We start from the raw sequence: 26000 nt of genomic DNA, 5'->3' as shown, positions 1-26000 counted from the left end.
AAGCAGTGGTATCAACGCAGAGTACTGTGGTGCGTGTCGGGTAATACTAATGCTGGCGGTAAATGGAAAAAATGTATGAGTAACTTTCATATGTAATAACTCCGCGAAAAATAATCGTACAAACTTTGCTTTTTTTTTTAATTTATAGTAAAAAGTCCACATTTTACGATAATTATAATAAGATTTGCGAAAAAAATTTATTCCACCCCGTGGAGTGCGTCAAAGTACGCAATTTTTTAGAGACAAAACACGTCCTTACTTTAAAGCAGTGGAGTACGGGGGGGGGGGGATAAATTCAAAATCTGACGAATGCTTTTTAAAGTAGAGACTTCAAGTTTGACAATGAAAAAAAAAAAATTTTTAATACGATTATTTTTAGCGGAGTTATGCTTATTTGAAATTATGCAAAATTTTGACTTAATATACATATGCGTTAATTTTGTTGACGAGTGTATATTATATATATATATATATATATATATATATATAATATATATATTATTATAATATATAAATTATATATTTTTTAATATATAAATTATACAGGGTGTCCGGTGGTTCGCGTTTCACCTGTCATAGGCAGATTCCTAGGATCATTTGGAGACGATTTTTCCTCAGCGAAAATGTCGAGGGAGGTCATCATTTTTTGCATGTTCCCAATTTTTGTCATCATGTATCTTTGTAACTAAGTCTTAAATTAAAATTCTATTAAAGTAAACTCTATCTGAAATTAACTGAAGAATGTGATTTTGTTAATATTTTATTTCCACAAGGCTTAATTTGTGAAAAACCCTTTATTTATTACTTGAAAATTATTGGTGCCTCGACATTTTCGCTGAGGAAAAATCGTCTCCAAATGATCCCAGGAATCTGCCCACGACAGGTGAAACGCGAACCACCGGACACCCTGTATATTTTTTAATATATAAATTATATATTTTTAATATAATATATATACTTTTTTATCATCAGATAAAATATGTAATATTTTTTTTTACATTTTTATAGATAATGATTTGCAAATTTATAAATATTTATGACAAATATATTGACAAATATATTAACAATAATTTATAAAGTCGACAAATGGATTTATATTATGCTATTTCACGGTGGTTTAATTACACTTATTAATTTATTATAATTATTAATTATATTTATTTTTATTATATTTATTTATTACCTGCAGTGAACAACAATGTAATGTATTGGTGCTAATATTGCGACGCATAATTTGACAGAAATTGATCATCGCGTCGAAATCTTCCGGAACATCATGATCAGGCCAATCTTTAAAGTGCAAGTGAATGATATTTCTTTTCTTATTCTCCTGTAATTTTATTATTTGTTATATATACGTACTCTTTCTTTGCATCCAGCACATAAAAGCTTTTTTTTAATATAAATATATTATAAAAATATATTATAATTAATGTAATTAATAATTAATTTATTAAATAATACTCAATTTAATTTAATTTATTAATTTAATTAATTTATAATAAATGTATTAAATATTTATTAAATAAATTTATTAATAAATTAATTATATTTAATTTTTAACAAATATTAATTATATTATATATATATTATAAATATATTATTCGAAAAACTATAAACCTTTTGTAATACAAGTGTTCTTTGGGTATGTGTTCTGAAATCCAATTCGCTTGTACATCGTATCGTCATGTTCTCATATCGGAAAGTTTCCCTAATCGCTGGATAGTATTGATGACATTTTTCCTGAAAAAAGAGGGATTAATACGAGATAAAAATAACGTTTTAATATGTGATGAATTATATTATATCGAAGAATTTACTTTGCCCTTCTCAACCAACTGTGTTAGCATAACTATAATATTAATATTATATTGATCGACCATCCTCCAAAAGTCGTAGGTAGTTTCCTCCTTTGGACCTTGACAAGCTATATATTCGTCTTCTCCCGAATATCCCTAAAATATTCAGTGCGATATATTATTTTACGATATATTATACAGGGTGATTTATTTTAATCTTAACAGGCAAATATCTCGAAAAATACGGAAAAATGTTTTATACAAAAGTTGTAGGATTTGACCTCAAGGTCAAAGTCAAGGTCACCATCAGATATCCCCTTCGAAATCCTACAACTTTTGTATGAAACATTTTTTCGTATCTCCCATATTTTTCGAGATATTTGCCTGTTAAGATTAAAATGAATCACCTTGTATATATTATTTTTTGAATATTTACATGAGATATAATTAGAATAAAACCAAATGTTTTTTTATCTTGAAAAATCCGGGAATTCTCTGAATGAAATTTTATTGAGATTCAGAAAATTTTTTAAAAAATTGTACCATTGATAATTTTACTCTTATTCAGCACTTAAGAAAAACATATGTCTAACATATCTTTTTCTTTGTAATATTTATAAATTTATTAAAATCTCATGTGATTTTTTTATTGACGATCTTTTGTTTTAGTATCATCGTCTTATGTAAATTTCCTAAAGAAAATTGTTCAATTTTTTAATAATATTTAAATAAATTAGTACTCCCTAAAACGTTTATAATAAATTATTTTTTGTTTTATATTTTTATTTTATATTTTTGCATGTGATATATTGCACTTTGTTATTGTCCAAATTAAGGCTCCTGGCTCCTTGCCGACCATGTCGAAATCGTGACGTCAGAGGCGAGAAAACACACGCTAAAATTTCTTAGATGCCATTTCGAAATAAAAAAATATTTCGACGAAACAGCACTTCAGATGGCTTTAGCACATTCTTAAAAAACCCCGAAAACTATCCTTTTCCCTTATTATAATCAATCAACAACTGTAAAATGTAATATTATGAAGCCCAGTCCGTCTGGTCTTTGCACATGCGCAGTCATTCCGCATATGTCAAAGTCTGATATCTCGATCATTTTACAGATGTTGATTGATTGTAAAGGGAAAAGGATAGTTTTCGGGTTTTTTAAAGAGTGTGCTAAAACCATCTGAAGTGCTGTTTAATCGAAATATCTTTTCATTAAAAAATGGCGTCTAAGAATTTTCAGCATGTGCTTTCTCGCCTCTGACGTCACAATCCAATATGACCGCGGTGACCAAGAGCCTTAATTTTATAATTAATAAATCAATATCAAATGCTAGAAAAAATACATTCTGAGTAACTTTCTTTGCAATCGTATGAATAGAAAACATTTAAAAATCACATACAATAAAAAAATTTAATTAAAAAAAAGCTACAAATTATAAATTATCTATAAATTATCTTATTTTACCTGGAATTCTAAACAAAATTACCTAGAAAATCAGGAAATTTTTTTATAAGATTCGAGTAAACATCCTAATTTCCGATTTTGAAAAAATTCCCTTCTTGTCGAACGGTTACAATTTATAAAATTAATATTCTATAATTATTATATTCGATAAATTTATATTCTAAAAATAATATCAATATTTTTAATTCTATAATATTTATATTAAATTTAAAAAAAAATTAATTCGGTTTCTCTAGGAATAAATATATTATCATATATGTATATATACATGTACGTATACGCACTGGCAGGAATGGTGTCCGGCGTTAGATGTGTGCGAATACGTGTATGACTTTCGGCTGTCATAACGCAGGACACCATTCCATACACACATAAGGCTCCTACATACTCATTGCAGCCATCTTGAATTGATGATGTCAGAAGCGAGAAAATATACCATGAAAATTCTTGCAACTTGCGCTAAAATAAAAATGTTTTTCAATAAAATAGGGTCTGTAACCGATAGAACCGACTTGTAAAATATACCGAAAACTCTCCTTTTGTTTGGGTAAGCAATAAATAACATTGTATATGTCGAATTGAATTGAGCCTAATCAAGGACGAAAACCAGCTGTTTGACAGGTATCGAAATGAAATAAATATTTGCTTTTACATATTAAATTATCACAAAATGAGAGTCTTCGGTATATTTTAACACTATAACAATTACTTTAAAAATAGAAACACTGCACTAAAATGATAAATGACGCTGTAAGTCGCAAGAATAATTTATGTCATTTTCACGCTTAATAGTTTATAGTTTTGCCAAATGTGGCGCTGTCGTACAAATTTTACGGACTTGGCAATCGAGTATGCAGGATCCTTAACGCCGGACACCATTCCTGCCGGTGCGCGTACATCACGTAAAATGCTTACCCTAATGAATGATGCATTGATATAATCTGTATTAGGATCGTTATCTATCATTTCTAGCTTTACTCTTGAGAAATCATCTGAAAGCATGAATCACGTTTACTCCAGATACAAGTGTGTGTGTGTGTGTGTGTGTGTGTGTGTGTGTGTGTGCGTGCGAGTGCGTGCGTGCGTGTGTGTGTTTTTGTATGTGTGAGTGCGCAAAATGAACATCAGAGTATCCGTACAGGGTAAAATGTCAGAGTAGCGATTTTTCTTTCGATTAGCCTGCAAGCAAGCGGTGTTCGTAGGCATCTGCAAATCCACGCTGAGAGTCTGAAGCAGTCGAAATTCATTGCTCAGTTTTCCAGGATTGTCGACCAATTGTTGACAATGGCTGATGAATTTCTTTCTGGTGAACGGGGCTGGCACAGGCGAGCCGGGCATGTCGGAGTGCAAGAATCTTCGCAACACTCTGAAATAGAGAAGAGATTGTGAATTTTCATATACAGAGTGTAACTGAACAAATGTATACGGAGCACAAATTCTCTGTGGCCAATTTGAAGATTTTTCTTCAGGGAAAATGTCGAGGCACCAACAATTTCAAGTTATATCGATGATTGAAGAAGAACTTCTCACAAACTAAACTTTGTAGAGTTAAAATATTAACAAAACTACATTTTTCAGTTAATTTCAGGTAGAGTTCTCGTTCTCTCTCTCTCTCTCTCTCTCTCTCTCTCTCTCTCTCTCTCTCTCTCTCACACACACACACACACACTTCAATAAAATTTTTTTTTATTATTATATTGGATGATTGCAAAAGTTCGTGCCCGATTTGAAGTTACCACCATCTATGCAAATCGGGCACGAACTTTTGCAATCATCCAATACTTATAAGGGACACTCCCGCGGTGTTACCTCTGTATTTTAAAAGTGCTTATATTTTTGAATAGTATATACTCATCCTAAGTATCACCTTGGTATATGCCATTCGCTCCCAAAATAAGCACTTTTAAAATACAGAGGTAACATTGCGAAAATATTCCTTGTTAGTTACAAAAAGATACAAAATATGGCAAAAATTGGGAATATGCAAAAAATTATGACCTCGACATTTTCACCGAGGAAAAGTCATTTCCAAATTGGCCACAGAATCTGATGGTGTGCTCCGCATACAAGTTTTTCAGTTACACTGTATAAAGCATATAAACTGTTTAATAAAAACAATATTACATAAATATCTTTTATTAAATATATTTAAACGATAATAAATGCGTAATAAGATATCACGATGAGATGTAATATATATGGATATAACTATATATATAAATAAAAAAAAATGTATATAAAAATATAAAAATATTATATGGGTGTCCTAGAATTAGTGGTACACCTGTTAATGCAGATTCTTGAGATCATTTGGAGACGATTTTGCCTCAACGAAAATGTCGAGGAAAGCCGTCATTTTTTACACGTTCCCAATTTTTCCCATCATATGTATATCTTTTTATAACTAAAAGTCTTAAATTAAAATTCTATTAAAGTAAACTCTACATGAAATTAATTGAAGAATGTGATTTTTTGTTAATATTTTATTTTCACAAAGCTTAGTTTGCGAAAAACTCTTTATTTTCAATCGCTTATAACTCGAAAATTATCATATTGGTGCCTCGACATTTTTGCTGAGGAAAAATCGTCTCCAAGTGATCCCAGGAATCTGTTAACAGAGGTGTACCATTCATTCTGGGACACCCTGTATATATATATATATATATATATAATACAAAATATAATATATATTTTATATTATATGACATATATATTTAATATTATATATATAATACATAAAATTATATAAAATATATAACAAAATTATATAATATATAATATATAAAATTATATCAAATATATATAAGTAATAGAGATTAGAAGAGTAATCACGCTGAATGGGATCAACGTCTTCGTTAACACTCCAGCGAAGGTCGTCGAAGTAATGAAGAATATTACAGATGCGTAATATTATCGTATTTTATATGTATATGCATATTTTCTCTTAAAGTAGGTAGATTCCGCCGGTAAAGCGGTGCATTCATCATAGTAGTAGGAGGAAAAAATAAAAAAACACTTACGCGATGAACATACGCACTTGGCTAGAAACGAGTACACTGAGTCGATTCTCCAGAAGGTCGGAGTCATAGCCGAATTATTCGGAAAATTTTTTTCTTTACAGCAAACACACACTATATATAATCTCTGTATTGTATTCACTATGCATCTCTCTCTCGTGCGCGCTTAAAAATATCCATGATAAAAATATACACTCGACACAAACTTTCGTTCGAAACTCGCGATAGTTCGCGACAGACACCTAGTCGAGCACTGACAAGCGCGCACAAACACACACACAATGCGCTGTATATCTTACGATGGACGTGTGTACATCGGGCGACCTTGCTCACGCTATATAGTTCCCTTCTGTGAGTCATGGAATAAATATTGATCATTGTTCATAAACGTTGTACCTGTTCGCGGTGCGCTTCAGGATTATCACGTGGCACATCACACTATCGCGACGTGTGATTTATTTATAATTGATTCTATATAATGTAATATCGATTGTTTATTGTAGTTGGAAATTTTCAAAGAATTTTTTATCTTATCTTATTTTCTCTACTATATGTACATACTTGTAGAAAGGAGTTTTTCCCGATAAAAAGCTCAGTGCAGCTCGAGATGAAGATATTATCAATTGAAGGCATCGTGTTTAATCGAGATAAACAAGTTAATCAAGTTAATCACTATTTTGATACACTAGAAGTGGATAGATAATCGTAAAGTTCCAACTTACATGTACGGCGAGCATTTTCGCACGAGCAACATCATCGTCACCAGTATCCCGACGAAAAGAATGCCGAAGACGGCCCCGACCACAAGAGCGACATTCAGCTCCGCATCTAATATTGCAAAATGTAAGAAGAACGAAATAATTTCGAACGTAATTTCTGTTATATAACAACACGAGCGAGATGAAAATCAATAGATTCGAAACTATAGGTCTGTTCTTTTTAGCTGAACTGGCTGCACTAGTTTAGAGTTTATCCCCAGGTAGCAAGCAAACGTCAAAATGACGTCATTAGACATCAAAATGACATCATTTTGATGTTTATGACGTCAATTTGCTACTTGGGTATTTTCCTTCCAATGTGAAGTAAAAACTCTGAACTAATACAGCCAGTTCAGCTGAAAAGAATAGACCTAATAAAGACTACAAGACATATGAAGATTACTATATTGAAGGTATAGAGATACTCACTCGTTTTTATCTGAAATACTTCGGAATCGGTGTAACCACCATAAGTAAACGCCCTCATTCTAACGTGATACCACGTGTCCGGTTTGAGAGGTCCATTACAATACAATTGCCTATTTGTATTTGCTGAAATTTCCTTGCAATCGGTGTCCTCACCGATCGTATACTTGACGGCTTTTATGTGACCGTAATCAACGATGTGGCTCACTAAAAGGAAAAAAATATACAAATATTTAACGATGTGCGTGTGTGCGATATGTTGAGATTGTTTCTTTTTTTTCTTCCACTTCATAAACTATCTATCGTTCTATATATATCCATCTATGTAAACGTATCACCTACGATAAGGATCCCACTGCGGCCACGTCGCTTGATACGTTATGGAGAAATCTCTTATCATCGCTTCCTCCCAGGAGGACACGTTGGGCCAGAACTTATTTTTTAGATCGAATCTCGTATTCGATTGAACATTATTGTATCCCCTCTCCGATACCATGATGGCGTAATACTTGATGTCGCCGTTGGTATCAGGGAATAGGGGTAGTAAGATAGCAGCCGTAGTTGTGGATCTACGCGTCTTATACGGATCTATGGTGATCGATTTGATGTACTCGTCGTCGGGTTGAGGTGGTACTAAAACACATAAAAAGAATCTTCTTAATTATAAAATTACGCGATTATTGAATAAAGAAAATAATATTATAAATATATGTATAAAAAGTAGATATGAAGTAATCATATCTTCTTCAAGTATAAAGAAATATAAAGATGTATAGAAAATGTATAAAGAAGTGTAAAAGATATATAAAAAAAGATTATTTTATTACTTCATATCTTCTTTATACACGATTACTTCGTATCTTCTACACTTCTTTATACTCCAAGAAAATATAAGATTACTTTATATCTTCTTCATACATCTCTCTTCTACGCTATTATGAATAAAGAAGATAATTACATCAAAAATATGTATAAAAAGAAGATATGATTTCATAATCGCGTAAAAGAGAGATATATGAAGAAGATATGGAGTAATCAAATAATCTTTTTTATATATCTTTTACGTTTCTTTATACATCTTTCTGTAGTACATCTTTATACTTCTTTATATTTGAAGAAGATATGATTATTTTATATCTTCTTTTTATACATATTTTTGATGTTTTTATACATATTTTGATATGAAGTAATCATATCTTCTTAAAAGTATAAAGAAATATAAAGATGTATAAAAAAGATATAAAAGGTATATTAAAAAGATTTGATTACTTCATATCTTTTTTATACATGATTACTTCGTATCTTCTTCTTTATACTTCAAGAAAATATGATTATTTCATATCTTCTTCATATATCTCTTCTACGCTTTTTTATATATTTTTTATCCAATAGTAACACAATACATGATAAGTTGATATAATAAAAAAAGAGAATTATCAGATTGTGTGAATTATACATTTATAAATTCATAAATATATTAATACATACTGCCGGCAGGATACAGCTTGCTTAGACTCGTTGGCCTGAGAGTATCGACGCCCTTAACTTTGGTGGATATCGCGAAGGTATAATTATATTCTCCTTTCAATTCGTTGAGATTTATCGAGCACATGTAATCGTTGTCAATGTACTCCACGCATTTGTGCTTTCTATAAAAGGAATGGGGCAGATACTCATCGCCTCCGGAGCGGGTACCGTAAACCGAAACATTAAAGAATTCGAGTTCACCATTTAAAGAACACGGCAGACCCCATGATACAATCGTATCCAATACGTTGCTGTTATTCGAATTCTCTTTAATGATGATGGAAGAGGAATTGAATTTCGAGATTGCTTCTGGAACTAAATAATACAATCACATATATATAATATTTAATGTAATATTTAAAATACTCAAGAAGAGAGAGAGAGAGAGAGAGAGAGAGAGAGAGAGAGAGAGAGAGAGAGAGAGAGAGAGAGAGAGAGAGAGGTAATAATAATGTTCATCATTTTGAAATTATTAAATACTTTTTATACGCAATTGTATAAATATTTTCTCGATAAAATTGTTTGTCAACGAATATTTATTTATCTCAAATTACTATATGTTATTTGCACCGAATTTAACAAAAAAGTATATAAATAAAATTCTTATTTCGTATATTATTAAATAGCAGATATAAAATATTATATATACAGGATAATTCCTAAATAAATATAAAAAATTTTTTTAAATAATTCTTTATCGAAAGTTAAAAAGAGTTTTTCATATATCCTTATATTCCTATATCCTTCCTTGAGGAGTTAATTACACTCTTCCAAAAGGGGAAATAAAAATTAGGTTTTTATTTTTTTTCTCAAATTTTGGACAAGTTAAAAAATGTTCCATTTTTTCTAACGTTTACTATAATTTTAATTTGCTCACTTTTTTTTATTCTAAAATTCAACTTCTCGTAACTCGAAATTTATATGCCATTTAATACCGTACGTGCTGTGTGCTGTGCATTATAATGGATTTTTTCTTAAAAACTATTTATTTTACAAAAAAATAAAAAATGAAAAAATTCCTAAAGGAAATAAAAGCTTTCTAGCGCATATTTTTAAATGATCATATTTCAGCGCGTTAAAAAGTTCTAATGAAAACTTGAATAAGGGTTTTGCTAATTTGATCTCTTTTATATAATGGTATAGGAAAATTAAAAAATATTAATAAATTCTTTTTAGAAGGAAACTAGTAGAAAATATCCATCAAATTTCATTTTTTTAACTTGTCTAAAATTTTAGAAAAAAACCTAATTTTCACCTCTTCCTTTAAAGGAGTATAACTTCTCATAGAGAGATATTTAAGAATAATATATTTATATACAAGACTCCTCTTAATTTTCGACAAAAGAATCATCTTCTAAAATTTTCCGCATTTAGAATCACCCTGTATGTATATGTATATATGTATATATTATATACAGTATGCATATCTAAAAGATATTCAAAATGCATATTCAAAAGATATTTCGAAGATGTCTTTTAGGCCTTTAGGCGATAAGAGATCTTCGGCATATGTTCTGAACATCTTTTGGATATGCATGCTGTATGTTGTAATATGTGTGTGTGTGTGTAAAACTTAGTATTTTAAAAGATACAATAATATATAATTTTATGTTATAACAAAATAAAATATACCTATGCTATTCGTTTCAATAGTTTGAGGAGTGCCACACTCGCTCCATCCCGCTCCTGTTCTCGCTCTCATGCATACAATATACATTGTGTATGCTTTCGCTTCGAGATAAGTATAATCAAATATGCTGCCGCTTACGTTTCGCTTAATGGGATTTTTTGGTTCTTCGCGAGCGCACCAATTCGGAATCGGATAAAGTGGTTTCCAATTAATTATCGCCATCTCAAACTCTTCTAAGTTACCAGGCAAATATTCCGGTGGATCCCAATTCAAAGTGAACTGTGAGTCCGTAACATTGTCGAACGTAAATTGAGGCGGAAATGACACTGAAATTGTAATTTACACTTATACGTTAAGGCTCCTGGCTTCTCACCGACCATGTGGAAGTGTGACGTCAAAGGTGAGAAAACACACGCTAAAAATTCTTAGATGTCATTTCGTAATAAAAAGATATTTCGATGAAACAGCACTTCAGATGGCTTTAGCACACTCTTAAAATACCTCGAAAACTATCCTTTTCCCTTTATAATCAATCAGTAACTGTAAAATATGAGACCCAGTCCGTCTGCTCTTTGCACATGTGCGTATATATAGTCATTCCGCATGACAAAGGTCTGATTATATCACGATTATTTTACGGTTGTTGATTGATTGTCAAGGGAAAAGAATAGTTTTCGAGGTATTTTTAAAGTGTGCTAAAGCCATATCTGGAAATAGTGTTTCATCAAAATATCTGCTTTTTATTTAAAAATAGCATCTAAGAAAATTTTCAGTGCGTCTTTCTCGCCTCTGACGTCACAATCTAACATGGCCGCGGCGAGGACCGAAGAGCCTTAATGTTAAATTTAAAATAATCACATATAACTAATTATAATTATTAACCCTTTAATTATGCATATGCTCACCACTTTCTAATGTCGTAGCATTGATCTCGTCACTTAATTCGCTGTATCCCGCGGTATTAGCGGTATACGCCGTGCAAGCGTAACTTGTGAAGGGACTCAGATTCGCCACTGTCGTATTTATGACGACGACGGAAGCTGCAGCTAAATCTGGATCGATTGTCTTTATATCTCGACCACCGGTTATAGGTTTGTAGCCGCTCCCGTTGCTTCCTGTGCAATTACATACAGTTATTATCGTCTCCAATGTGCATTGATTGTTCTCCTTCTCGATCATCCAGATCATCGATATGTTATTTGTGTTCGTGATTGGTAAGCCTGGAGTATGCACTGGTGGATTTGTTTCTAAAAAATATATTGAAAATAATAATATATTTTGATATTGTATAAAACTGATCTTTATATTGGATAAAATACAATGTTGGCATTTAGATAATAAACTTCTTACTCGATTCACGTGTGGTACCACTTTTCTTCGCCGTTTCCCCATCAATGTCATCCTCATTCACAGCGTTGATGTACACTTCATACGTCGCGCAAGCATATAAATTCCAAATTTGTATGGTCGTTTCCGTGGTATTTTCGTGAAAGTTAAATTTGTTGGGATGTATAGTTACGTGATAATGCTTCACACAGAGTGTACCAGACTCCGGCGGATCCCAGAAGACGTTAAGTGAAAAATTTCCAGGTTTTACCTTCAAATTTCGCGGCTCTAACAGTTCTGCAAATTGACAAAGTATCAAATTTGTCGAAATAAATTTAGTTGTATCCTGGAATTGGTAGAAGATAAATCTGCAAAATGCTACATTTTGATATAATTTTAATTCAAAACTCGTTTAACTCCTAACGCATAATTTTTTTCCAACAAAATATTTTCACAGTAATATAAAATAAAGCGCTGCCCAAATTAACTCGGACTTGTACTTATGAAAAAATACACTCAACTTTGATGATTAACACTCAAATTTGGGTATTAAAGATTTATCGCTAATCCAAATTCAAGTGTTAATACTTAAATTTGGATATACATGACCATTAAGATTTGATATAAGTTGTAAGTTTAATCCTTAATAATAGATTGACTGTCTCATTTGAGGGTTCTTATTTTCAGGAATAATTATCAATTAACCATCATTTGAAGCTTCAATTAATGGATGGACCAAAATCATATCCAACTTTGATCTTTTTGGTGCTTCTTTTTACGATTAACAAATCCAAAGTTGAGTGTATTTTTTTCTGTAAGAGCGGTTAAGCTTGAAAAGTATATCTTCTCATAAATAATTTCTCTAAGAAAAAATTGACTCCAAAATTAATTTGTAAATAAACTTTTTACAAGGACAACATGCTATATCACTTCGCTGTTCAGTTTCCGGGAGGAATAATTTGTTACTCACTTGGTGAAGCTGTTTTCGCAGTCTGGTTTACTCCGGCGGATTGTACATTTTGCGTTACTGTTTTGACAGTGAAGTGATATCGCGTGCACGGTTCAAGGTTGTCGGCAGTGTAATTCGTGGCGAGGACCGCGGTCTCATTACAAGATTTCTCACTGTCGCACTGCGTAATCGAATAGTTAGATATGCATTTTTGCCATTTTTCGTGCACCGCGGGCGGTTGCCAAGTTAATTGGACAATGTTAACACTAACGTTGCGCACATTTAGATCGAGCACATCTCCGATTTCGGGAACTAAAAAATTAACAAGAATATTGATTGATTTTTTTAGTTGAATTAATTTTTTATTAATTTAATTTTAATGATTATTAAATATATGAATTGCGATTTATCTAGACTTACTATCTGTTGTTGCTGGTAGAGTGACTCCGTCAGATTCCCAGAAGTCCGTAAGAATTTTCACGTTAAACGTGTACAATGTACACGGATCGAGATCAGTGGCGTTGTGCCATGTATCAGTTTCATTTGTCTCCTTGCAATTTTTGCCATCGCATCTCTCGATACGATACATTATCGGGATGGTTGTCGTATCGTTGCACGGGGATTCCCACGAGAGAGCGATCCATTCTGTACTTGTATCGTTTATCTTCAAATCAAGTATCTCCTTTATATCTATACCAATTATATAAGATATACAAAATGAACAGAGTGTCTCATGATAAATATTTTGCGTAAAATAATTGCTAAAATAATTGCCCCTCAAAGTTGCGTGATTTCCGGCCCGACAATTGAAGGTTAATCTTCAAATAGTGATTAATTAATGATTGACCTTCAATTGATGATTAACCTTGAAAATGATAGTAATCCTGATGAAAATAAGAACCCTCAAATGAAAGCAACTCTCAAATGAGTCTAAACTCCATTTGGGATGTTCTCAATATTTCCCCAAACGATACTACTCATCATTAAGTGTTAATCCCTATCTACACCTATTATTGAAGATTAAATCTACTTACATCAAACCTTGGTCAACGCTCAATGTACATCCAAATTTAAGTGTAAAAATATACTCAACTTTCATGGTTAACACTCAAATTTCGACGTAGGTTGAGTGTTTGTTATCAAAGTTGAATGTTAATTTAAATTTGGTTTAGGGCTTGACCCTTAATGATGATTAACACCCAAATTTGAGTATTAATTATCAAAGTTGAGTATATTTTCTTCATAAGCGCTTTTATGTAGTTTTATTTTGATTTTTAATAATTGACATCTTATACTTATTTTATGAAGAATTTTTTAATGTCCGAAATATTTAATTTTTATATAAATATATATTCAATTTTTCTATAAGAGTATAATCAATAATTTCTATTGATGAATATTTTGCTTTACCGCTTGCGTATTCTAGCCACAGGCAAATCGTGCTGTTATCCGTAGAAGAAGTCACATCGTCGACAGTAGTAGGCTTATTAGATTGCGTAGTCTCATCTATTGTCGAATACGATGAGGAATCATCGGTGTTAGGCTGGGAGTTAGTTGTCAGAAATTCGGTGGTAGATTCGAAAAGAGTCGTAATATCAGATTCATAATTTTCGATCTTCGTAAATTCAGAATCGTCATTCGCAAAATTCATAAAATTCTTTGCAGATCCAGCAGGATCATAGTTTAGAAGACTTTTCGTCGATCCAGAATCATAATTCGATTCGAAGGTCGACATCGTTGTTTCATCCTGCGACGTAGATGATGCACCATCATTGCGAAATATGCAAAGAGCGACAATGAATAATACCCAGAATTTTTCAAGGGTCATATTTTACTGAATGCTGCAAGTAGAAGAGAATATATATACATATATCGACCGCTATAACGGAAAATTATTGATCTTCTCTTATCTTGATTTGATTATCGATAAGAATAAATCGATATGCATTATATACACACGCATGTAAAACTTTTTTATTTTTATTAAAACATGCGTAAGATTTTGCAACAATTAATCTGTCACATATATTAAATTATTATATTTGCCTTACTTAATAAAATAAAAAAGTTTTATATATATTGGATGATTGCAAAAGTTCGTGCCCGATTTGAAGTTACCACCATCTATGCAAATCGGGCACGAACTTTTGCAATCATCCAATATATATATATTATATTACAATTATTCAAACCGAGATAAAAGAATCAATAAAAATTCTGTTTAATTATTAATAAAAACATTGCTTCCTCCTTTATTATATTTATCATTGTTTATGGAAGTTTTAAAAAGTTTTTCTCTCTCTTTCTTCCGAAGATTCATATGGTACTAATTATTTTAGATCGAACATATCTTCAAAATAACGAAAATTTCTATAATAAAAATTAATATTCTCAATGTTATTTTCATATAATTCTAGATACATTTTTTTCTAACGGAAGTTGCAACGTGAGATATTTTAATGAGTGACGCAAAAGCTGAAGATTTTCATTAAAATAAAGCGCATTCCGGTTAACACAGAGCGGAAATGATTTGGAAAGTTATGATTTGCCGCGGTTATATCTGTTTCCTATCGCGAGCCTGTTTCAAAAGAAACGATATTGCATGTGCACGTGATCATACACAAGGATCAGAATTTTTCCTCTTCAAAATTTAAGTCTGTAATTATATAGCGAGTCGATAAAATTATTCTTATTTCAACAAAAAAATTCAAATTGAATTTTCCAAGAACTCATAAGAACATGCGGAATATTGAAAACTCAAATTAAAAATAAATGCTTTTTGCTTCGATATTTTTTTCAATAAAAATTTTTTTTCAACAAATCGACTGCAAAATCTGTATATCAATGTATTATATATTATAATAATTATATTAAATACACTATACGAACAAATATTTTTTTTCATTATTTTAAACCAGATAGTGTTTCTTATAAATTTTTGGACACTAAAAACGATGCCACAAATCAATTTTCACCAGCACGTCAGGTTTCCGAAATAATTGAGGTTTAATATGCAAAAAAATGACTTTTTTGCGATATTTGAGATTTTTTTTTGTGAAAAAGGTTAATGTTATCTAGAAATTCCGATCAGATCATGAATGTATTGTTCATCCTCTATAAATGCATTTTTTTTACTTCGATATATCTTACTTTTTAGCCATGTTAAGAAGGATTTAAATGCAAAGTTTTGCTGAGATAGCAAATATTCCGCCTATGATGATGGAGTCATATAATTGTACTCATAATTTGTAGTTTAGGACTATCGATACACATACACTGTGTAACTTATCGTGATAGAGTCCACTAAATGTATATTTATATATAGGGTGTTTCATTTTAATTGTCCACCTTGAATTTTTCGAAACAAATAATGCATTTTCAAAAAAATCCAGACAAAAGTTGTATGATGTAAAGGGTCAACTAATGGTAAAATCAATTTTGGAAAAAATAATTTTTTTCTAAAAAAATCTTTTTTCTCCAAGAACATCTATATATGAGAAGTAGTTCCCAGCTTTAATCTTTCATAACATAGCTAAAAAATAAAATATTGAAATTTAAAAAATGCATTTTATAGGGAATGAACAATATATACATTCATGATATTTGAAACTTTCCAGATAATGTTAATCTTTTTTACAAAAAAATTTGAAATATCGTGAAGAAGCCAATTTTTACACATTAAACCTCAATTATTTTGGAATTTCTGACGTGCTAGTGAAATTTGGTTTGCTGCATCGTCTTCAGCGTATCCAAAAATCTATAAGAAACACTATCTGGTTTAAAATAATTTTTGGTTGTAAACTAGTGTTATTATCACTGATGAAGGACATTGTAAGGCACTCTATATTCTTCCGGTTTCGATTAATACACAGGCGCTTTTTTTCACTACTTTGAATGAAGGAGGAACCAACCACTTTTTGCGGACCACCGATCGCGGTATAGATTAAAAAATTGACGCACGCGATATCATCGGACGTCTGTGAATCTCTCTCGGTGATAAAATGTATATGGAAAACACGCATCGGAGTTTAACTCATCTCTGTCTCTCTCTCTCTCTCGTCGTTGTTGACGCTTTCGATTATCATTGCCCGACTGGCTTGACAGAGCCTTCCGCCCGGTTGGTCACCCGCTCTCTCTCTCTCTCTCTCTCTCTCTCTTTCTCTCTCTCTCTCTTTGGCAGAGTTGATATCACTGATAACGGGATAGAGTCCACTCTCGTTCCGAGAGTGCACTCTTTCGTGACCACTTTATTAATCAAATATCAAGCGCCGCGGCCGTCCATCATCTGTACGTGATCTTCCGCGACGGGGGATTCAATTTTATTTTAAAGTCTTCCCCTTACTCCTCCCTCCTTTCCCGCGCGAAAATGGCAGGTGGACACAATCGAGATTTTTCTCGCCGATTTTTCACCGATAATCCCACGTATCGATGATTATATAATATCTGATTCCGCGAACTTCTAGCTTCGTAATCTGCGCTTATTTATTTTATTCTAAAAGCGTGATGTGTGTAATAATATATAATATAATAATATATACATATATAATAATATATATATATATATATATATATATATATATAATAAAGCTTGATAATCTAAAATAATAATATAATATAATAAAAATAATATATAAAAATATTAATATAATATAATAAAATATAATAAAATATAATAATAATATATATAATAATAATAATATAATAAAAGAGCTTGATAATATAAATAAAAAGTGGAGAATGATAATATTTTTTACACCATCAATTTTATCACTTATTTATTTAAAAAAAACTTGAATTTTTAGAAGTACACGATCTTTTTATTTAAATAACAATTAATTGCATTGCAGTTCACAATCGATATATAATCCTAATGGTTCAAAAAATTTCAAAAATTTCTTTTTTTTAAATTAATTTTAATTAAAATATATTTATTTAATCGCGAACACTTTGCGAATCTTTTAATTAATATTCGAAACGATTAGATCTAACTAATCGAACTCGCACAATCATCTCTCACTTTGACACAATGATCATAGTATTTTATAATGATCCCAAATGATCAATAATCGAAAATTGCCGATCGAAAATTTTCTTACCTTGATAATATGCAAACTATATATATTGCCGATTATTTTTATTTTGATTCACGTAAAAAAATATAACAATAAGTATAGCTCCAAATTATTTCTGCTTATCGCATTATTATAAGGAAAGCGACTATTTTATCGGAAATAAAAACTAAGACTTCCGTGTATATCAGTAAATCATGTCTATACGAGAGAGAAAGAGTGTGCGTGTATATATGTATATGTGTATGTATATGTATGTGTGCATGTGTCATGTCATATCATATCGTATCGCTCGTAATATTTATCAATTAAATTGTTTCTCTTTTGCTACTACGTTTTTATGTTTATCAAGATTTAAAAATGTGTTCTTAAATTATAGAACAATTTGGCGACTGTGTCATATATGTGAGAGTTGGATTTGAATTTTTAAGCAACAAAACATCGAGAAAGATCTTCACTTTTCTTTATATATAATGAATATTGAATATATTGATAACAAAGCCGAGAAGAAAAATTTTGATTAAAGTAAAATTCAATTAAAATCGAATGAAAAATGAGTTTTGATCATCTAAAAATCTAAATAAAGCAATCTTTTATATAAAAAAATATTCTATAATTTATATATTTATAATATTATAATTTAATTATTAATATTATTATAATTTTATTATTAATATTAATTAATATTATATAATTTTATTAATTAATATTATAATTTATATATTTAATAATTTAAATCGATATATTTTAAATCGAATTAATCATCTACATGTAAGCGAATCTATCCTTTTAAATAATAAATCCTTAAAATTTCACATATTAATTACCAATCATTCTATTAATTAATTTATTCATATATACGTACTTATATACAAGATTATGTATAAAAGAATTTTCTTTCTTGTGTGAGAGATAAGCTTCGAGACAACAAATTTTCAGATTTTCAGGCGCGACCCGTCTTATTTCTTTTATTCTTAAGAACAAATATATATATATATATTCGTCTGAACTTACCTGAATACTTTACTCCATGTATTCGAATTTCCAAGGTAGAAGAACGGCGAAGAACACCGACCAGAAATCGAGAAATAAACCGGCGATAAACGCGCGTAATCGGTAAGAACAAAAATTCGCAAGGATTGCATATGTAAAAAACAGAAAAAAATGCAAAGAGAGGTAATTGAACCGCTAAATGCGGGTCCACGGCTTCGCTGGTATCTGCTTACGAAGCGGAACTCGAAACCATGTGCTTCTTCAAGACGCAGCGACCGCCAGACACAGACTGCCTCCACAAAGATCGTTGAAAATAGCATGGCCTATGGTGTGGCTGTTCATATATACCTATGGGGATATCTCTCAGCAGGACTAGGACCTACGCACACACATATACATACGATTTACACACGAGAGCGAGTCCCTAAAGAAGCATCTGGATCCAAGATCCGGCTTCTTTATTCTTTTTTTTTTGTAGATGGTAGATGTACGTATAATCTCTTGCCGATAACATACTATTCAAAAATTTAACAAAAACGAATAAATAGTTGCTGATGAAAGCGAATAATATGAAATAGAAAAAATGTAGGCATATTTCGAATTTTTTCATTGAAAGAATTTTTTCATTATATACTGAAGATAAATATAAGATACGTTATCGTTGAATCTCTCTTGCTTTTTTAGAGTCTGACAAGAAAAGATTTACATTTTTCACTCCTGCCGTTATCATTCAAAATGACGTCAGTAAAAGAATCAAGAGTTTCAATTTCATATTTTAATACATTATTTATTTATACATGTAACACAGGATGTGATTAAGAACGAGTAACAAACTTTGACAGATTGTTTGAGAAATATTTCTGAATAAAAAAATGTCACTAAACATAGATCGTATTTATCATCTCGTATATTGTTTTCTGATCATTATTTCGTAAACAATAACATGAAGATATATCGGGTGTCCCATTTTAAAGGATCCACTCAAATATCTCAGAAACACTGCGTTAAATCAAAATATGTTTCCTGCAAAAGTTGTAGGGTTTCGAGGGGGACATAACATAGTAATATTCATATGACCTTGGGTGGCGTCTCCAAGGTCAAGTGAAGGTAAGAATAAATTTTTTAAATGGAAACCCATATTTTTTATTATAACATCTTTTTCTACTAATTAATTTGAACAACTTTTATCTGAAGCATTTTTTTATTTTCTTCAAAATTCATTCTCACCTTCACTTAAGGTTAACCTTCACTAACCTTGGAGACGCCGCCCAAGGTCAAATGAATATTACTATGTTATGTCCCCCTCGAAACCCTACAACTTTTGTAGGAAACATTTTTCGATTTAACGCAGTTTCTGACAATGAGATATTTGAGTGGGTCCTTTGAAATGGGACACCTGGTATATTCTCTCTACAAATATAAAATCATTTTCTTTTTGGCGAGTTTCTTATACAAATAATTTCATATGTTTCTTTAAAAGTTTAAATTAAATTATTAATTTCAATTTATAATTTAAAATTGTATTGCGTAACGAGCGTATACAGATATTTATTGTATCAAAATTGCAAAAAGTTTTTTCAAAATTAGAACGTCACGTTTCAAACGTCGGAAGACGTTTTTGTTTATCACAGAGGAAGAAAGGTGAATTTATCAAAATAATTTTTGTCTCTTTTATTACGATCGAATTTATATTCGACATTTGTATTTGTATTTTGTATCAAGTGCGACTTAATACAGTCTCTGTGGTGGTCCCATAGTAGATTTTATATGAAGCGAACGCACGTTCTGCCAGTGTTTCTTCAATAACGAGACGAGGAAATTTATCGAGAGGTGAACGTTTTGCACTAATTCATCGGGTGTCATATCAACGTGTCCGACGGCTACTGACAGACATAATACCTATAGAACAGAGTAAAAAGCGTTACCAAACATTACAAACATTATAAACAAAAAAGGGGATCCTAAACGTGGTCCTGTTTGACCGACAAAACGATCATTTTTGTGCACCTTTTTTTTATTGGTTAAATAGAATAATAAATACTTTTCCACGATTAAAGTACATATAGAAACAGAGCCGGGATCTATTTTATGTTAAAAACAAAAATTTTTTTATTTTATTTTATTTAAAAACAAAAAAAATTTTAATATAAAATCGGTAGGTTTCGGTTTTGTTTTTATATGTACTTTAATCGTGAAAAAACATTTATTATTTTATTCCTAAACAATAAAAAGAAAGCGCAAAAATGATGTTTTATCGGTAAAACAGGATGATGTTAGCATCCCCTTAAGGAAAAATCATAAACAGATATACCATAAACTTTTATATATTATTAGACTGCTAACTTCCTCAATTTCGCTTATGTATAATGACTGCAGAAAGTATGTACAAAAGTATCTCATTCTGCACATGTACATATAGTATACGTAACATGTACTATAGATACATGCAGGCACACATACGAAATCAAGTCTATATATGTGTCAATACATAATCACTATAAAAAGTCGAGCCGCCTTGTACATAAGCAGTTAGCAGTCTAGTAATATAGAAATCTGTGAGATATACACACCTTCTTCATTTGAAACTTGATGGTGGCTTTGACTTCGTCGATTTTGCCGACCATCGATTCTTGATGAGACAACAGCCCAGGAAATTTACCGGCTTTATTTAAACCAGGACCGAGAAGACGAGGAATTTGCTTGATCAATGACTCACTCGCTAAGAACGCATCATATTTTTTTGCTGCAAAAAGTACGCAAATATATAAATATATATGTAAAATATTAGTCAGTTTCAACCTCTCTTGAACAGTCAAAAATATTAAGTTTTTGAGCCCTGCCCCCAAAAAATTGATAAAATTAAATAATTTTTAAAGATATTTTATATTATGTATGTAGAATTCTTATAATTTTTAGTAATAATATAACCACTTTTTTTTATATTAAAAGATTTACAAAATATTATAGAGAATTTATTGAAATTAAATTTTTATTACTTTCCTTATGTTAATAATTTTTAAAAAATTTTTACTTGCAAAAAGAAACATTTTATATAAAAAGAAAATGTAAAAAGTTAATTTTTTTTAGATGAGACATGTATCAACACGGATTGAGGTGCAATGTTAGGATTCACATTGCCCTCACCAAGTGAAGAATCTTTAATCTCCTTCCTCTTGACGACCATCATTCTTCTATGTAAGCAACGATGGTGCTTTTGGGAAGGTAACAATTGTTTAACATTACAATATATGCAAAAAATCAAGTTGCTAATGTACCGAGTTTTTTGACGAGTTTCTTGTTTTTATTAAGCTTTTTCAGTGCCTCCGCATCCATATATGGAATATTATTAGCTTTAGCCTCATCGCAATGCTGTTGATCACCAAGAACACATACTTGCATTTTTGGTCTAGGGATATTCTTCAACCTGATGAAAGTCAATAGTGTATGGTTAAAGTTTAAGTAACTATAATCCAATCTCCATGAATTTAATGCGATATTTAGTATTATTGCAAAATTCTAAACTGTTAGAATGATATTTACTATTCATTTTATCATACAAAAAAGAGAAATATTCTAATTTGGAATAATTATAATCTGAATGTTCCGAGTTTTAAATATTTTGCTACATTGTACATTGTTCAGATTTCAAATAATACATGCAATAAAACATTACAGAACATTGATGACTCAAAAAAAAAAAAAAAAAAAAAAAAAAAAAAAAATTATATAAAAAGAAAATGTAAAAAAATAATTTTTTTTAAATGAGACATGTATCAACACGGATTGAGGTGCAATGTTAGGATTCACATTGCCCTCACCAAGTGAAGAATCTTTAATCTCCTTCCTCTTGACGACCATCATTCTTCTATGTAAGCAACGATGGTGCTTTTGGGAAGGTGGCAATTGTTTAACATTACAATATATGCAAAAAATCGGGTAAATTAAGTAAATAAATGTTATTGCATGCATCGTATTAATCTGTATTAAAATTGATTTCAAGGAATTTAGCTATTCCCTAAAAAAGTTTCTTAGGATAATTCTTTTCTTGAAAAAATACTATCAGACAATCTTCATTTAATGTGACATTCACATATGTAATTTTGCCTAAGAGTTAGTCAAAATATAACTCACCAACAGGATCTTTTCCATGAGCCTGTCTAATTTTAACGGTATAATTACCTCCCCAATTTATTTAAGACCCTGGGTATAGGTCCGCCAGGTAAAACCTAGCTCCCTGACATGTCACACATGAGGCATTCTTTTACAGTTAAATATATATAATATACACATAATGATATATCATTACAGAACTGAAAAAAATGCCTTAAAGTCAGGTAAAAACATACTTGACGGTGCCTGAGAAACGCTTGTCCTTTTGCGGGTCATAATTCTTTAAACCAATCTGAAGCTCTATAGTCTCCAAAAAATTCCTCTTCTTTTCTTGCGAGTGTTGGAGCACGCCGTTTACGCACTCATAAAGAGTATCACGCGAAACTTTAGACCTGCAATTGTAACGCAAAATATAAAATAAAAGAAGAATGTATAATAGAGATAATGTATATAGATTATAAATATATAGAAGAGAATATATATATAGAATATATTATAAATATATATAAATACATATATAGAGAGAATGCACATGCAAAATTTTTCTTGCGTAACTCCAAATTCTACAAAAATAACGCGTAATGAATTCGGCGATATATTATTTTATATTTAGAATCTCGAAAACATTCGACGATAAGTTAGTAAACGCAATTTAAATTTACGTTGTAAATTAAAATCATAAATTCGACGTTTTTTGAATTTGAAAATGTGACACGTCCGATAGTCATATATTGTACTTGCGAATATTTTTCGGCCAAAAATAATATGCGTTTGCTAACAATCGCAATTCAATATATTTACTTGTCGCGAAACGATAAAATTTGTATAAACGATTGCGAATATCTGGTAGGATTCTATATACTCACGTCATTTTACTATAAGATGAAGAATGGCGAAGGAAGAACACGCGACTAGTGCTCTCGACGATTGACACCGGAAAGAAATAAAACGCGTCTTTCGTCTTTTAGCTCGATTCATGCACATGTTCTAGATGGCAGCTCTATACTAGAGATCCTCTAACGCTGGGTCCACAATAGGTGATTTAAGCCCTAAGCCTTAAGAAATTGATCAATCGCAGTCAAGTATGAGGAGAAAACTCGACTGTGATTGGTCAATTTCTTAAGGCTTAGGGCTTAAATCACCTATTGTGGACCCAGCGTATGAGCTGTGTTCCGATTCGCCACTTGACGGGTTTAGGGCGCAGTCCCATGGTGCGGAACATGCGGATTGCGGAATTGGCGGAACGCTCGTGATTGGTTCGACTTGTTTTACGTTTGTTCCGTCGATTTTTATTCGCAAGTTCTATTTTATCCGCATTTATTTGCGGAATTACTTGTGCGTGTATGTGCGTTAATCAAAAAGACATAAAAACACGAGTAAAAACATTAGCGGACGTTCGTGATCATTACTTTGGATCATTTTCAGCAAAATTATAAATAATTTTAAAAATGTCATTGGATATAAATAAGATAGAAAAAATAATAAATGAATACAGACCTAAAACAGATATATTTAAAAAAATATATAAAAGTAAAAACGAATAACATAATAAATTAAACACGCAAACGATCAATGTTAGCAATTAAAAAAAGGCAATATTGAAAATTAAATGAAAGTGAGAGTTATTTAGTTTAATTTGTATTATATAATTTGTTTTTACTTTTATATATTTTTTTTTTATTGTTTCTCATTATTTGCGAGTTATTAAATAAATTAAAATAAAGTTGATATATATTTATTAAAAAGCAGAAACTATATACGCCACAAGATTATAAATAAGTTATATATTATTCATATATTGTATATATAATTGCAGAAAGAGATGAAAATATTAAAAGTAAACTAAAATATATTAGATGCGACTTATATTTAGCAAAGAAAGAAGAAATTTTACCTATTCTCGAGATAAAGTTCATAGCAATTAACAATTATTATCAGTTTCGAAAGCTATGGACTTCATGAATTTTGACGGATGTATGCATATATATGTGAATCCGATCCGCATAAATTTGTTTCCTATGTCCCATGGAGCGGAAAACGCGGAAGCGTAATCTGCGCGAGCCAATAATATACACTGTTCCGATAGAGACAACAAAAGGATCTATGAGAAAGAATCTTGTGAATGGCCAGCGCCAATTGCGCTTCCGCGTTTTCCGCTCCATGGGACATAGGAAAATGCATTTGAGCGGAACGCAATTGACGGAATGTCTGTGGCCTAGTTTACATCGAACATTTGATACGCGTATCAAATAGTAAATAACTAATAAGTTGGTTCAGTCAGGGTGCCGTCACATGGGGCATAACTTGCGTAAGCGTAACCAGCGGATCGCCAATCACCGAGTTATTCCAATAGAGCCCTTCGTCGAGCTCTATCTATATATTCATAGAGCTCGACGAAGGGCTCTATTGGAATAACTCGGTGATTGGCGATCCGCTGGTTACGCTTATGCAAGTTACGCCCCATGTGACGGCACCCTTAGGGTGCCGGCACATGCAGCGTAACTTGCGTAAGCGTAACCTGCGTATTCTAGTAATTTTACACTTCGGCGTAAAATATTACTAGGATACGCAGACTACGCTGTTTTATTACGCCGATTCAAGAAACTGACTGTTAGCTGGCTAAAAAATAAGCCAGAACGGATGCAAAAGTTATCGTAATAGAGGAGAGCCATTAATTCGTAATAATCTCTTTGCAATATTAACGTTATATAATTTTAGATTATCCATAGACATACTTTTAATTATTAATTATTTTATTTAGCTTTTGTAAAGCAGCATCTAGTCAGAATACAGAAGAAGTATGCATCATTGAAAATGAAAATCATAAAAAAATTTCTGTCATCTACCACATGATAAACAAATTATCTGTGTCTAATTTTACACAGTTAGATACAAAATATGCAGGAGTATCCTGCGTGATACCCCT

General features: G+C 31.1%; 2 protein-coding genes across 3 annotated transcripts; both read right to left on the bottom strand.

The window, feature by feature from the left end:
* Positions 1–529: 529 nt before the first annotated feature.
* On the bottom strand, positions 530–17123 carry LOC145948133 (receptor-type tyrosine-protein phosphatase eta-like). Of its 2 annotated transcripts, none has more exons than XM_083057887.1 (17): positions 16814–17123; positions 14313–14743; positions 13323–13592; positions 12924–13214; positions 11978–12250; positions 11533–11874; positions 10630–10953; positions 8959–9312; positions 7813–8103; positions 7474–7677; positions 7009–7114; positions 4409–4635; positions 4185–4261; positions 1821–1955; positions 1621–1743; positions 1184–1330; positions 530–907 (listed from the first exon to the last, which is right to left on the bottom strand). In XM_083057887.1, the coding sequence occupies exons 2-17, from the start codon at positions 14728–14730 to the stop codon at positions 776–778; spliced, it is 3714 nt and encodes a 1237-aa protein (XP_082914013.1). In that variant the 5' UTR covers positions 14731–14743; positions 16814–17123; the 3' UTR covers positions 530–775. The 2 variants fall into 2 exon arrangements, with proteins under 2 accessions (XP_082914013.1, XP_082914012.1); XM_083057886.1 differs by having other exon boundaries at positions 16863–17122.
* A 3497-nt stretch (positions 17124–20620) lies between these two features.
* Positions 20621–24073, bottom strand: LOC145948134 (large ribosomal subunit protein uL1). Its single transcript, XM_083057888.1, has 5 exons — positions 23941–24073; positions 23311–23466; positions 22240–22388; positions 21535–21707; positions 20621–20863 (listed from the first exon to the last, which is right to left on the bottom strand). Exons 1-5 carry the CDS (start codon positions 23943–23945, stop codon positions 20693–20695), a joined length of 654 nt encoding a protein of 217 aa, XP_082914014.1. The 5' UTR covers positions 23946–24073; the 3' UTR covers positions 20621–20692.
* Between the last annotated feature and the right edge of the window lie 1927 nt (positions 24074–26000).

This window comes from Prenolepis imparis, unplaced genomic scaffold (assembly GCF_030444845.1).
Source record: "Prenolepis imparis isolate NDT839.2.m4 unplaced genomic scaffold, iyPreImpa1.0 SCAF_256, whole genome shotgun sequence".
NCBI lineage: Eukaryota > Metazoa > Arthropoda > Insecta > Hymenoptera > Formicidae > Prenolepis > Prenolepis imparis.
Note: the sequence above shows the minus strand (reverse complement) of the source record. Positions and strands in the feature narration are given on the sequence as shown.